The sequence below is a fragment of the Sorex araneus genome, chromosome 6, assembly GCF_027595985.1.
Source record: "Sorex araneus isolate mSorAra2 chromosome 6, mSorAra2.pri, whole genome shotgun sequence".
In the NCBI taxonomy this organism is placed as follows: domain Eukaryota; kingdom Metazoa; phylum Chordata; class Mammalia; order Eulipotyphla; family Soricidae; genus Sorex; species Sorex araneus.
The window spans coordinates 60698627-60713641 of NC_073307.1; the positions used below are offsets into that span (position 1 = coordinate 60698627).

Below are 15015 nucleotides of genomic sequence, written 5' to 3' on the forward strand. Positions count from 1 at the left end.
GATTGTACTTCCTTGGTGCCTGTCACTTTAACATTAAAACCCAGCTGGTACAATCGAATTGCACTGTGCATTGCTTGTCCTTGAGCTCATTTGATGGTGCTCACGGCGGGCCATCCTTGTCGGGCAGGGACACTTGCTATAGAATGAGAGGAAGGAGGCGGCAGGGATGGGGCCTCCCCTGCATGTGGAGCTGAGGAACATCCCAGTAGCACCCATGGCCAGGCTGTGTCTGAGGGTGACACAAGAAGGCAAGATGATCTGATGGCCGCGGCCCACCCAAAGGAGTCCAGAAGAGCCCTGGACCCAAGTGGTCATCACCAAGCAACCGGCTTCAGGCTGTCAGCCAGAACCACCTCAGCAGAGGGTCCAGGAGGCTGCTGGCCAGGCGCTATGGACAGACAGGGAGGCCAGATGCCGCGCTAGAGTCTGACGTAGTTGAAGTGGTGATACCCACCCGGAACCTCAGAGACCGCTCAGTGGGCTCAGCTTGGTGCCGAGTGTACACCTCTAACATGCCAGCGGCAGGGTGAGCGCTCCCACAGGCCCACCCTGGAGGACAGGGCCTGGACTTCCAGCCTCAAGACTCCCCGAGCACCCCGTGTCCTATGCAGCCCCAGCGGCCCCTCAGGCCTCCCGCAAACACAGTCAAAGCAGCAGGTGCCCAAACCCAGGGGACCGCAGTAAGAACATGTTTATGTACATGTGTGAACAGTGTTTCCAGTAAGACATAAGAAGCTGTTAGATCTAGAAAAATTCAGTCTTGGCTGCAACCCTCAGACTACTTCTGCTACACAAGCTCGCCAGTGAGGGATGGCCCGGTCGCTTGCATCTATACTCTTTCCACAGCACGGCCCGGAGGCAGGCACTTAAATCGGACAGTCATAGATGTGGATCTCCTGGTCGTCTCCGACAGAAACGATCTTGGAGCCGTTCCCGTTGTATCTGACTCCCCAGACCTGTGGATACAGGGAAAAGGGGGGAAGATTCTCTGGAGGCTTTGAGTCACGTGAACAGGCCTCTTCACTCTCTACCCCACACCCAGGCATGACGTTGCTGCTGCGCCACGTCCTGGACCCCAGAGAACAGGACCCCAGCCCAGATGCCCGCCCCCCTAAAAGCCTCATTTCCACAAGGCAAGTGTGCCAAGCAAGGACCAAAGCCCCAGAACTGCCCGGCTGACGGAGACCCATGGTCACAGGAGGTCCCTGCTGGAGCTAGCGGCAGACTGTGTGCATCCCCTCCTTCCCTTGAGAACAGTCATGTCACCAGAGGCTTAGGAGGCCAGCCTGTCACCCTCACCGAGTCTGTAGGGGACAGGGCTCTGCCATGTAAGCCTCATCCCAAAGGAAGGTGCTCAGACAGGACTGGCCTGTCATGGTTAATGCCACTCAGTGCTGAATCTCATGCCTGCACAGGACAGCGAGGTAGGATGCTCCCCTCGCCCCCGAAGAAGAAAAAAACAAAACATCCAAGAAAGCAGGATTAAATCTTCTCACCTTCATAGGCAGTAACTGAAAAAAAGAGGAGGAGAATCCAGCATTTCCCCAAATGCGGCAGCGCCCTTCCTCTTTCCAGCCAGTGGGAGGGTGGGGGTCTGAGGGCAGCTGGAGTCTGGCCCCAGGAGCATGGAGTGTGTGACTGTCAGTGTGGGGTGTCCGTGTGCGTCAGCGTGGGGGTGTGTGTGAGTATGGGGGGGTGCATGGGTATATGTGTGCACGTGCCTGGGGTATATGAGAGTGTATGAGAGTGTGTGTGTGTGTGTGTGTGTGCGTGCGCACGCACACACACACACAGGGAAGAGGTGAGGAGACAGGTCTCAGCCCAGAGGCCCAGTGCGCCTACCTGGTCCTGGTGGTCGAAGAAGGTATGGATGCAGGTCCTCGTCCCCACGTCCCACACTTTGACGCTCTTGTCAGATGAACTGTGGAAGACGACTTATTCGGTGCTGTTTTCAGATCACTTAACTTGGAATATTCTGTATATTTGTCTGTGGGGCCACACCCTGTGACGGTGGGGCTTGGGACTCTGGGGTGTTGGGGATCAACTCTGGGTTGGCTGTGTACAAGACAAGTGCCCTCCTTGCTGTCCTAAAGGTGGCAGAAATCTTATCTAAAACTCAACCCCCTTTCACCTGTGACTGCACCTTCAGAGCCTCCGGGTGGCTGCATCCCACGAGACCGGCCGTCCCCTCACCCCTGCAAGCAGAGACACTCCAGTTGGATGTGTCTCCCACCTATTTAACAGGGAAGCTATTACAGCTTCCAAATGACAGTGCTCAGAGGCCTCTGGGCCCATGGACAGCACTGCTGGGCTGTTCATTTCATGTTTCCAAATGTTCAGGACAGCACTGAAGTCTAAAAACATTCCACCTGACCAATAGCGCGACAGAGTGAGTCAGTTCTGGAATACATATGTCCCCCAGAGTACTGAACGCAGCAGGGAGTTCAGGAACCAGGAGAGTGTAACTGGTTACATGCCTCTATTTTTGCCCAGGCCAAGGACAACTCTATTAGACACTTCAAAACCGCTGCAGAAAACAAATGCTGTCTGAGAAGGAAGGGCCACAGCCAGGAGCCTGAGGGGACTGCAACAGGGGGCACTCCCTTCCTGGCCTGTGGGGGCTTCTCAGGGTCACAAGTACCTGGAGACAAAGTGCGTGTCATCAGGACAGAAGGCCACGTTCAGCACCCACGATGCATGGCCACTCAGCGTGCCGGCCAGGCTGGCGTGCTGTCTGAGAGGGAAATGCTTCCAGTTAACACACAGATGTCCATAGCTCCCCAGTGGGCTGAGAGACACATAGCCCCCACCAGCATCCCATCTCCAGCAGCACTGTCAATTCATGTGTATCTTGTAGTGGTGGGAGCTGGGGCTGGAGGGAGACCCACACCAGAGGCTCAGTGGACTATGCCGGGCCCTGGCTGAAGATCGAGAAGTATCCAGAGACCATCTGTGAGCTGGCAGAACGAGGCTGGGCTAGTGGTGGAATCGCGTTCCTTCTGAGACGGTGCCATGGGATGGTCTCTGGAGGGTCTTGAGGGAATCAGTCACTGTCCTTGGCTCTGCCAGGGTGAGCCAGACCTGTCATGTTCATTCCTGACTCCTGCTCCTCCTGAGGACAGCCCCGCCCAAGAACACACATGCTCCATTCGTTCCCTGCTGCTCTGGGTAGGCTGTAGCCGTTGGCCCCACGCCAGTATCTCCCACTCTCCCACTCAGGAGATGGCACCTGCAAGAGGCAGCCGGGGCCCCTGCATGCTCCCCTCCAGGACTGGGTGCAGAAGGTGTGGGGTCAGCCTGTTGGATGCCCTTGCACTCACCCAGGAGGGGACAGCAGGCCCGAGAGGCCACGAAGGGCCCCTGAGGACCAGAAGTCACTTACACGTCATAGATTTTGATGTAGCCATCGTCGGAAGCGGTGACAAGAAGCTGAGAGTCCGGGGAGAAAGTCAGGGAGCGAATGGGCATAGCGTGGCCTGAAATGCATGACACCCTTTTCGTCTGGTGCATCGGTGTCCCCCGAAGCACCCATGAGTTGGCAGCAGCCACCGGCACCTCTGCCCAGCTATTCTGGCAGAAGAGGAGGGCACCGAAGGCCCCTTTTAATGTTCGCCTCCTGAGTCAGTAGACCTTGGCACATGTTGCCCAGAAAAGAACCTTCTGCAATAGACAAGGCCACATGGAAGTCGGTCTCGCTTCTTGCGAGCGAGCATAGGCCTTTGGCTGCAGGGCAGGGGCGTAATGGAGGCTGCGACTCAGTCGCTGGTTCAAATGAAGAAATAGCACAAGCTACCAGGGCAGACCAAGGTCTTTCCCACTGCCGAGATCTAGAAGCAAACCAGCAGAGCTAAGACACAGGAACAGGAAATTAAAGTCTATTCACCCAGGTTGCGAATCATGGGTACAAGAACAAAACACATGGAGGTTGGAACTATACTCATCACATCTTGGGACAACAGGTATTTTGCAAGTCTGACGCTCACTAGCCATTTAGGAGCATTTGAATGCATGGGCAGTTCTTCCTGTTAACCCAGTTTGCATAAAATGAAATGAGCCAAACCTTCCAGCGTATGCAGAAGTTTTCCAGTCGCGATGTCAAAAATATTGATGATTCCATCGATGGCTCCGCTGGCCAGATACTTCCCATCGGGGCTCTGCGCAAGCACAAACATGGGCCTTTCAGAGTTCAGACTCCCAACCATCTCCACCAAATACAAACAAGTCTCTGTAGGCTTATGGGACGATGGGCAGCCAAGAGAACAGCTGCCTGGCCAGCCAAGTGTAGAACCTGCACCCCGAGATACAAGAGTCTAGAGGAGCCAATGGAGAACCAGAGTGTTTTCTTACATAGGCAATGCTAAGAATGAATTTTCCTCTCGTGTCCAAAGAATATTCCTTTTTCCCACTTTCCACGCCAAAAATGTTCACTTTCCCCACATGAGTTCCTGTGGCCAGATACTGAGAATCAGGAGAAAAGGCCAAAGTCCAGGCATCCACTGAACAGAAAAGAAGGAAGAAAAAAAATACAGTGAGAAAAAAATCCTTGATTGAAAAGGTTTGCCAAACTTTCTTTTTCTTTTTGGGTCACACCTAGCGATGCACAGGGGTTACTCCTGGCTCTGCACTCAGGAATCACCCCTGGCAGTGCTCAAGGGACCATATGGGATGCTGGGAATCAAACCTTGGTCGGCCGCGTGCAAGGCAAACACCCTACCCACTGTGCTATTGCTCCAGCCCCAGGTTTGCCAAACTTTAACTGGAGAAACAGTATCCTGATATGGAAAAATCTACGTTATTAACAATGCTAATTCTGGACTAATTGGGTTTAAGGGATTTTTAAACAACAAAAAAACAGATGGCGAGAACTACACTCCATATGAACAAGGACGGGAAGAAACGAAAACCCTGCTCGCTTGTGAACATGAGCCACCCTGCAGCCACTTGAGACATGATGGCCGTACGTTCGTTGCAGCACACATGGTACCAGAATTTCTATCTAGTTCTGTCTCCAGTCTCAAACTGAGCACTTTTGAGGTTTAGGAAACAGAACCTAAGAGTTAAGTAACGAATTAAGTACTGAGTTTGGGCTGGAGAGATAGTACAACAAGTAAGGTGCTCGCCTTGCATGCAGCTGACGCGAGTTTGATCCCCGGCATTCCATATGGTCCCCTGAGCACTGTCAGGAGTAATTCCTCAGTGCAGAATCAGGAGTAAGACCTGAGCATCACCAGGTGTGGCCCCAAACCAAATAAATTACTGAATGTGTGTTAAAACTTCTAAGTTACCTCCCACCCCCAGCCTCTTTATTTTTGGTTTTAGGGTCACACCAGCTGTACTCAGGATTGACTCCTGGCTCTGGGCTCAGGGGTCACTCATGGTGAACTCGGGTGACCAAACAGGATGCCAGGAACTGAACCCACATGGGCCATGTGTGAGGCAAGCATGTTCCCAGGCCTTTGGCAATTACCCTTGAACAAATATAGGGATTCTGTATAGGGATTCTGAATCTGACATCTCGCTGAGAGTAAAAGCCTTACCTGGACCTGCATCTATAGACTTTATCTGTTTGCCATTTTCCAAGTCCCACAGACGAATATGAGCATCAAGAGAGCTGGAAGCAGCAATGGGGAGGGTGTGGCTGATGTCCACGGACACCACACCCAGCTGATGTCCCTCCAGGCTCCACTGCAGTTCCAGTCTTTCATCATGCCTTCAATGGGGACAGACAGGGGTATTTCTTTACAAACAACACACTGCACCTGGCACTCAGAATTCTGTGCCCCAAGGACTGTCACCAACAGTGATAGAAGCAGAGGAGAGCAAGAGACATAGACACCATGGACAGCCAAGGAGGACACTGGGATTCCTTTTTTAAAATTTAGACTTTGAGGTGGTCACAGCGATAGTACAGCAGGTAAGGTGCTTGGCCTTGCACGCATCTGAGAGGGGCTCAACTCCTGGCATCCCATGTGGTCTCTGAACACTGCCAGGAGTGATCCCCTAGTATAGAGCCAGGAGCATTGCTGGGTGTGACCCAAAAACCAAAGTGCCTATCCCCCATCACACTGTGGCTGCTCTCTGGCCAAGACAAGTTAGGAGCCCAGACACAAAGCTTTTTTTTTTTTTTTTTTTTTTTTGCGATTTTTTGGTCACATCCAGCGATGTAAAGGGGTTATTCCTGGCTCTGCACTCAGGAATTACTCCTGGTGGTGCTCAGGGGACCATATGGGATGCTGGGGATTAAACCCGGGTCAGCCGCGTGCAAGGCAAATGTCCTACTTGCTGTACTACAGCTCCAGCCCCCCAGACACAAAGCTTTAAACCCCGTTCCCAAGGGTGTCCATTAGGAAAGGGCACTCACCATTTCCAGACCTTTACCAGGTCATCCAGAGATCCCGTGACCACCGTATCAGAGAATTCTTTCTTGTTTGCCCCCCATGCGACTGACCAGATGGCATCCTCATGTGCTAAAACAGAATCAGGCAAGAGTGAATGATCGAAGGGCTGGGCCAGACTTTGCCTTTGGAGGCCCAGTTTCTCTCCCCAGCACTGCACGGTTCCCTGAGCACTGCAGGGAGCTGGTTCTCCCCCAGAGCCCTGATCAGCAGGACAAATGCTCTAAGCTCTGTGGCAGCACAGCTTCCACAGGTAAATGCCAGCAGGCAGGCGGCTCACCTTGCTCTTGCTTGAAGAGAATGCTGTACTGAAAAAAGAACAGGGTCATGTTAGATCAATGGGCAGATTTAGATGGACCCCCTGCATGTGTACCTCAATTCCCTATCCAAATCCAGTCCCCAAGAGATAACTGCACTACAGCCGGCCACTCCTGTCACTGACCTGACACCCAGACCTTCTCTGACTCCAGAAAAACTGTCCTGAGGGAAGTGATCTCTCCTCCCTTCCTATCCACTGATAATGTGTTTTCTCTTTCTGCTCTGGTCTCCAAGAAGCCAGCCTAGCCTGGCGCTGTACACAAGCACAGGATGTTCATACTAACCTGCAAACTCTGTTTCTAATCTTACAAACATAAGTCTCTCATTTTCTGGTTCCTTGGTCTTTTCTTCTTTTGGTACATGAACTTTTTACAGTTCCCTTTGAAAGATCCCTCTGCAGGCTGGCAAAGTCTTAGTTCAAGGGCTGGGGGCGTGGCTCAGCTAGAAAACGCAGGCCTTGCCTGTCAGAGGCCTGGGTTCAATGCCCAACATTGCCAAGCACAAAACAAGGCTGAAAACCTGGATAAACTCCTCCTCCTCTACTGTCCTTTATAGCTTTTTTTTTGTCACACCCAGCGATGCCTAGGGATTACTCCTGGCTCTGCACTCAAGAATTACTCCTGGTGGTGCTTGGGGGACCATATAGGATGCAGGGGATTAGAACTCAGGTTGGCTGTGTGCAACGCAAACGCCATCCCCGCTGTACTGTCACTCCAGCCCATCCTCTACTGTCCTGAACTTCAATGATTGGGGCCGCCTAGTGCGTCCAGGGTCACTTAGGGAACCAGATCCTAGCTGTCCCCCGCCATGACGCTTACCTGGTTGGTCATTTCCTCAACTGCGGGCGCAGTTCTACGGGTCGAAACTCTCTGTGGAGACACCAGCGGCTTCAGTTAAGGGGTCACCATCACTGGGGCAGACGGGGGTCCCTGACCCGGTGATGACGCGACGCCCTCCCTCCGCACCCAGGTCGTGGTCGGGGCTGCTGTCCACCCTCCGTGCTGCCTGCGGGAGGACAGTGCCCGCAACCACCTCGGACGCCTCGGCCACGCACCCCGGCCCAGCCCTAGACGTCGGCGACCCCAGATGGCCACCCCAGCGACACTCACCACCTCCTCTGCCTCCGATGGGCGCCGCTTGCCGTCGCCGTCGCCGTCGCGCCGTCGACGTCATGCCTCTGGCCTCGCGGCGCGCGGCAATGACGACACGGAAGGCGTGGCCTCCGCGCCGCTGCCGACACCGCCCCCGGCCTCGGTCCGCGTCGAGTCCTCCAGTCGCCGCCGCCCCCGGGAGGGCTCGGGAATGCTCGGTGGGGGGGCGGTCGGGGGCGTGTTCGGGATGGGACGGGAGGGTTCGGGAGGGCTCGGGAGGACTCGGGAGAGCTCGGGAATGCTCGGGGAAACTCGGGAGGGTTCGGGAAGGCTGGTGAGGGGGCTCGGGAGGGCTCGGGAAAGCTCGGGAAAGCTCGGGAGGGCTGAAAGGGCTTGTGAAAGCTCGGCTCGGGAGAGGGCAAACGGGGCCGCGGGGGCCAGTGGGAAGGAGCAGCACGGGGTCGACCCGGGGGTCGACCCGGCCTCTGCCCGCCGCTGGACCCGAGTGGACTTCGCGTTCGGGTGCGGAGCGAGGGGCTCCTTTGCCTTGCGTGGGGCCCTCCAAGACCCCAAATAGACTCTGACCAATCTGGATATCCCCACTGGGCCTCGCAGGCGCTGTCCTCAGTCCAGCGCTGTGACTCGGGGCCCTTCTCTGGACTGGGTCTTCCAGGGTTAGCCCTCACTCTGCTCCTGGTCTGCCTCGTGCCCTCCGAGGGGCAGCGCTGCCAGCACGCAGGGTGCCCACAGGCCACTCTGTGGAGGTGGGGGCAGGGTCTCGGGTAGGGTTGGTGGGAGAGGAAGGAAGGCCACGAAGGAGGGCAGTCACTCTGGGAGCACAAGGGTCCTGCAGCCCCTCCTTCCCTGCACCGCCAGCTTTCCCTCTGATGGCCAGAGGGTGGCAGTCACCACCTGCTGAGGACTTGGACCAGGGCTCTAAAGCAGCCCCTCACTCCTTCCTAGACACCTGGAAACCGAGAAGGGGGCGTGGCTGGCCATCTACCCAGGGGCACTAGCATGCTAAGTGCCTCTGGAATGTCGCAAGTGCCTGGCATAGTTCCAAGTACAGACTTGGCTGCCAGGCGGGAAAGGGCCATGCGAATCTGACACTGCTCTGGGTCAGATGCAAGGGGCAGCACGCCCAGGGCAGGTGCAGGGGTCCCACAAAGCCCAAGTCAGGCAGATGGGACCCCACAGTCTTTGGGGGCTCAGGAATATGAGCTGAGGGTTCATACCTGTTATTCCCAGATGTTAGCAGCGAGGACCCAGGGCAATCAGTGTGGCCTGGGAGGGGTAGTGGGAACTAGGAAACTGAGTCTCCCTGGACCCAGCCTCTGTTTCAGTTGTTTGGTTTTGTTTTCTGTGCCAGGTACTGCCCAGGGAGTGGCTGTCAGGCCCAGCCTTAGCCACACTGCAGTCTCCACCCTCTCGGCCTGGACAGGATAGGGAAAACCTGCAATGGGCCAGACCCCACAGAATGCACAGACTGTCTCTGTCAGGACTCCAGAGCTCACCTCGCAGAGACCGGTGTTCTGGGGGCAGTCAACATAGCCCAACTTCCTTGGTGGCCCGAGCACAGAAGTCATAGCAGGGTGCTTGGTAAACCTGGCAGTGTGGCCTGGCACAGCTCCTGGGAGTGGACAGTACCCAACAGCAATGGAGTCAGGAGCAGCTGTACCTTTAACTGGGGCACCCAGTCATATGGGGTCTTAAGTCCAGCTGGCCCTGTGTTGGGGGCTGTGACCACACTGGGATCCGGTCTCCTGCAGGTCTGGGCTGGAAGATGCTGGGAAGGACGGCCCTCTATATGTATCAGGGGCAGCAAGTGCTCAATGACGAGAGCAGGCTGCCCAGGGTGGGGTGCAAGAGGGCTGCCTCTCCTGACGACGGGGGCCTCAGTAAGAGAACTTACTGCTCCTACTTTCCTGTGGCTGCAGATCTCTCCCCGGTGTAGTTTTAGCATCTTCTGCAGATGTTTACCCCAAGTCAGCAATCTGGGGTTCGCCCCAGGAGCCCTCATTGTAACATTTTTATGGGGGGGTCACATCTGGCGATGTGATGCTCAGGGGTTACTCCTGGCTCTGTACTCAGCAGTCACTCCTGGCAGTGCTCAGGGGACCATATGGGATGCTGGGGATCAAACCCTGGTCAGCCGCATGGAAGGAAAATGCCCTCTCCACTGTACTAGCACTCCAGCCCTTGAAAACATTTCTGAAGTGATGTGGGGAGCCAGGTTCAGTTGAAACAGCCTCACAGAGGATCTTCCACCATCTGCCCTTCTCAGGGAGGAGGGCCACTCCCATACCCCCCAGCAGGGAGCTGAGGTTCCCAGAGAAAGTACTGAGTTTGTCTCTTGCGTCAGAGAAAGAGTGGAAAAGCCTGAGCACATGGCCGCACAGACTCGGTGGCCTGGGGGAGCAGCTGGGTCAGGGATGGACTCATCGTGACTGTCCTTGGTGCTGTCTTGGTTGTCACTTGGTTGTCTGGGGAAGAAGCTGGGCCTTCTTCCCGCGCTGCCCAGTTCCCACCTGCCCCTGCCTGAGCCATCTCTGAACCTGAGCTCTAGCATCTGTCAGTCCAGGCCCTTGACTCTGGGACCCCTAATGGAACGCAGGCTGACTTCTGTCTCTGTGCTCAGAGATCACTCCTGGCAGGCTTGAGAGACCATTTGGGGTGACGGGGATTGAACTCACATCGGATGAATGCAATGCAAGCTCCATCCCTACTGTTCTGTGTCTCTAGCCTCTAAGTCTGGGAAACCTTTGTGTTTGATTTTTTAGTTACTGGTTTTGGGGACAGGTGCGGTGATGCGCAGGGGTTACTTTTGGCTCTACACTCAGGAATCACTCCTGTTGGTTGTCGGGGAAACATATGGGGTGTCAGGATTAAATCTAGGTCTGTTCTGTACAAGACAAGTGCCCTCCCCACTGGGCTATCGCTGTAGCTCCTCAGCCACTTTTGAAGGAAGCAACTTTGGCTCTTTGAACCCACTTTTTCCTCTAGGATTTTTGGGATCAAAAGTATTTGGCTCCCCAAAGGGGCCCCTCACAGGAGTTCTGCAGGACTGCGTGGTTAGTGCTTATGTAGAATCTTTCATTTTGCTGAAATGGGAAGAGTTTTATTTTATTTATTTTTTTTTACAAGACAAAAATTTAATGAAAATTGGATAATGGGGAGGTAATAATCCACAGGGCTAAATATAATTACATCAGTTTGTTGCTAGAAATTTAAAAGGCCTTGAAGTGTTACATATTATCATCATCTGATTCATCTTCTTCTTTCAAAGATTCCTTAGCATATTTTTCTGCTTCTTCCCTTATATCTTTAGGGACAATCTCATGTCTTCCTTTAGTTAATTCACCAACCCAGCTGAGTTCTAATTCAAAAGCTTTATCCTTAACTTCATCATGTACTATATAAATTATTTTTGCAACTTCTTTAACAACATCCCGACAGGTCATTTCTTTCATCTGGAGCTTTTCTATTTCAGTCTTTGCAGCTTGCCTGGCTTTGCCAATGGCACAGCCCCAATAACCATATGAAACACCTGATGGGTCAATCATATAAAGTTGTGCACCGTCATTCACACTATAAGAACCGAGCATGAAACTGCAGCCAAATGGTCGAACAGCACTATAGAGTGTATATGCATGTACATACATGGCGACTCTATCTGCAAGATGTTTTAGTGGAATGTTATAGCCAAAGTTAGATCTAAAGTTGGAGGCTTCTTCTCTCGCAATGTCTGCTAAAGAACGCGCATCTGCCAACAAACCTGCTACTGCCATTCCAACATGTCGATCAACATTAAAAAGTCGTTTATTAGAACCTTCTTCATAAAGTTTAGAAAGGACTAATTTTTCAACCCCAAAAACAACTCCATCTTTACATCTGATTCCAATAGCTGTACTACTATTTTCTACAGCTTTCATGGCATATTCAACTTGAAAAACTCTTCCATCAGGGGAGAATGTAGAAGCTGACAAGTCATACCCGGTGCCGATGGAACTCATCGTGCCAAACCCACCGAGACCCGGGAGAGCTTCAAGTGAAATGGGAAGAGTTTTAAAGAGAAGGCATGGGGGACTGAACACCTTCGGGAGCTACTGGCCAGTAGTGCCACATCTGTCTCTAGCTCTGAGCCCTGTGATCATGCCTGGGGTGGACTCAGCAGGCTCAGCGAAGGCCCAGTGCTTGTGTGGCTCTGTGCAGGCTGGAGGGGGCCCAGGTGCTGGGGTTTGTTCACTACTGAGATAGGAGGCGTGGACTCGAACCTTATTTCCAACCTCTACTGTGCTCTGCATGAACTCTGACATCTTTCTCCTGGGCTCTGTGGCTTAATCACACATTCATGGATCCTCTGCTGTGGTCCCAGGGAACCGAGCACTGGCCCGGCAGGGGTTCATTCTGTCCTCACAGATGAGGGCGCCCTGGCTGGCCTGCTGGGTCGGAGCTTCCGCTCTGCAGGCGCTGCCTCAGCAGATGCCTGTCGATTAGTTTGGCAGCTTGGTGTCCAGGGGCAAGCAGCATTTGAAAGGAGTAATGTGTCCACGTCAGAAATGAGTTATGGCATTTGCCACAGGGCTGCAGTCATGCCGCCCCCCTTCCCCCCACCCCAGGATGCTTGCTTTGTCATCTGGTCCCTATATTCATGCCCCATTGCCTGGCCACCCCCTGGCCAGCATGTGACCACAGGGGACTCATTGGAGGCTCATTATGTGCTGATTGTGAGGGATGACGAAGGGCAGGCCCGTCTGCACCACATTGGGCCTTTGTCTTCCGTGGGGAAGACAGAGATGAATGAAGCCTGCTGCACATGCATGTGTGCCCATGAGCACACACACACAGTGTGTCCTCACATGTGAATGTATGCTGTGCATGAAATGTGCTCTTGTGTGTACATCCTTCATGCATGTGTGTGCATTTGCCCCTGTTGGCATGCATGCAATCATGCACCTGTGCACACACAAACACACACACAAAGCCTGGTGTCTGCGGGATGTCAGGGACCTGGGCCAGACCTGGGGCTGGGGGTGAGGGAGAAAGCGTGTATGCCCGCCTCTGCAGAGAGAAACACGCTAGCTGAGAGGGGGCTGGGGGGCCTGAGTCAGGACCTTGGTCACTTATGCAGACATGAGGGTTTGTGTGTTGTGTTAAGTCCACTTTGACAGAGCCCTCAGACCAGTGGGGAGTTCAGGGTGGAGAAAACCAGGCCACAGTCACTCCATAGTCAGAGCAGAAGGTCTAGGTCAGGATCCAGGGCAGGATCCAGTTTAGGGATCCCAAGACAGGATCCCAGAGCAGGATCCTGGGTTAGGATCCAGGGCAGGGTCCTAGGACAGGATCCCAAGGCAGGATCCTAGGACAGGATCCAGGGCAGGATCTAGGACAGGATCCAGGACAGGATTCCAGGACAGGATCCCAGGTGCTGAACTTGTGAAGAGAACCCTCTCCCAGTAAGTGACGTGTGATGAATACCTCCTGCATGACCCAAGACGAGGAGCAGGTACCTAAGTCAGGACTGAGCAGCACAGCAGAGAGGGAAAGGGGTGACCCCACACCAGGGCACCTGAAGCCAGCCCGACTTTCTGCCGGCCACAGCTAGACTCATCACTCTGCGCTCCTCGGGGACGTGAGGCATGGTCCTACCTCTCCTTTTTTATTTGTTTTTGGGGGTGCCACACCTGGTGATGCTCAGGGCTTACTCCTGACTCTGCACTCAGGAATCACTCCTGGCGGTGCATATGGGATCAGACCCAGGTCAGTCTTGTGTAAGACAAGCACCCTATCAGAGCTCAGCCTGCGCCCAAAAACCCCGTTGGGGCAGGCAGGTGCCCTCCACCACTGACCTGTGGCCTCTGACCCCCTTGGGCCTGTGCTGGGGGTGGTGGGCTCTGCCCAGACCCACCCAGAGCAATGCTGAGTCCTGCATGGGCACCAGGCAGGGGAGGGTAACAGCTTTGGGAAACAGGGGGCGGTGGCAGAGAGCCCAGGCGCTGAAGGAACAGCGGGACCCATGAATCACGTTTCTCAGCACTCCTGCGCTCTGGAGAGGGATGCTGATTACAGATTCAAGCCCCGTGGCCCTGAGAATGATTGCAGCCGGCAGGAAGCTGCCCTCTGCAGCCCTGCGGCACGTCTTATTATCATGATGGATTTCCGCGTCGCCCTCATGGATGCAATCACCATTCTGAGCCGGGAAAAGCCTCTTCATCACTCAGAGCCCTGGCGGGAGCAGGAGGAGGCCCCCAGCTTGTCAGGGGGTTATAGGAGGCCGCACCCACCCTCAGGCCCTGAGGAGGCTGATCAGAGAGAAGCCATTTGGTCTGACAGCCCCACCAGGGGCGACAGGGGACCCAGGTGCCTGTGGTGGGGGTGGGGGGACCAGGATTTCTCCAGCTGCTCACTGAGGAGAGAGAGAGATCCGTCCCCGGCCACCTGGGAAGTTGGGCAGCTGGCCTGCTGCAGAGCCCAGGGGCTTCTGCCGCCCCCCATGTGTCGGTCTGGGCCTAGAAGGCCGCGGGGAGCGGGGGTCTCAGCCCAGCACAGCTTTGTCTCAGGGCCGCCATTCATCCTGACAGTGATGACTTGGCCCCTGACCCAGCTTTGTGCCACCGCAGCTCTGCAATCGATCAGGCTCATGGTGCTGCTTCTTTGATGGACTTTCAAAACACCATTTGGCACCCCGAGTTGGGCGATCGATGAGAGGCAGCTGATGGCCCTGTGGCCACCTCTGGGCAGCAGGTGGATGGCCGTGGCTGAGGGAACTGCCCGGCAGTGAGGGCTCCCGGTGCACGGCTGTTGCCATTAATCCCTTCTCCTTCCTTTTGTGCTGAAAGGGGGCTTGGTATTTCCTGATAAATCAGCGCTGTTCCCTGCCTGGCAGCCTGAGACTCCCAAATCGATCAGATCTCTTTCCAGCGTGCGCTGAGGGGGCCTTTACAGAGGCTGCATTGCAAGGCAGGTCACCAGCAGTGGGGACGGCAAAGCCCACCATGGGCAGCTGTAAACAGGCGCTCACCTTGCAACAGTGCACCTGGCACCTTGGGCCCCCGCACAAGCAGGCACCCCTCTTCTTCCCACCACCAGCTCTGAAAAGTCCCTGCCTGGGGAGAGATGAGCTGGTGGGAGCTGAGACTTTGTGCATTGTGGGGAGGCACGAAGGGATCCAGGGGTAGCTGTGGGTTGAGGAGACACCAGTGTCGTGTCTG

At 54.7% G+C, this 15015-nt stretch overlaps 2 protein-coding genes across 2 annotated transcripts; both read right to left on the reverse strand.

Moving 5' to 3' along the window:
* Positions 1-673: 673 nt before the first annotated feature.
* On the reverse strand, positions 674-7979 carry SKIC8 (SKI8 subunit of superkiller complex). The gene is made up of 11 exons (XM_004617625.2): positions 7823-7979; positions 7532-7582; positions 6676-6703; positions 6362-6467; positions 5538-5710; positions 4348-4496; positions 4061-4154; positions 3383-3476; positions 2642-2734; positions 1843-1921; positions 674-956 (listed from the first exon to the last, which is right to left on the reverse strand). The coding sequence occupies exons 2-11, from the start codon at positions 7541-7543 to the stop codon at positions 867-869; spliced, it is 918 nt and encodes a 305-aa protein (XP_004617682.1). The 5' UTR covers positions 7544-7582; positions 7823-7979; the 3' UTR covers positions 674-866.
* A 2957-nt stretch (positions 7980-10936) lies between these two features.
* On the reverse strand, positions 10937-11847 carry LOC101552218 (proteasome subunit alpha type-3). Its single transcript, XM_012934752.2, has one exon. It carries the CDS (start codon positions 11815-11817, stop codon positions 11050-11052), a length of 768 nt encoding a protein of 255 aa, XP_012790206.1. The 5' UTR covers positions 11818-11847; the 3' UTR covers positions 10937-11049.
* Between the last annotated feature and the right edge of the window lie 3168 nt (positions 11848-15015).

Excerpts from the sequence above, each read along its gene's own strand:
- SKIC8 (XM_004617625.2), bottom strand. Across the intron at positions 6,468-6,675 it reads TCTCTTCAAGCAAGAGCAAG|CACATGAGGATGCCATCTGG; the intron begins GTGAGCCGCCTG and ends ATTCTGTTTTAG. Across the intron at positions 3,477-4,060 it reads ACTTCTGCATACGCTGGAAG|GCCACGCTATGCCCATTCGC; the intron begins GTTTGGCTCATT and ends CATGCATTTCAG.
- LOC101552218 (XM_012934752.2), bottom strand. The coding sequence starts at position 11,817 with ATGAGTTCCATCGGCACCGGGTATGACTTGTCAGCTTCTACATTCTCC.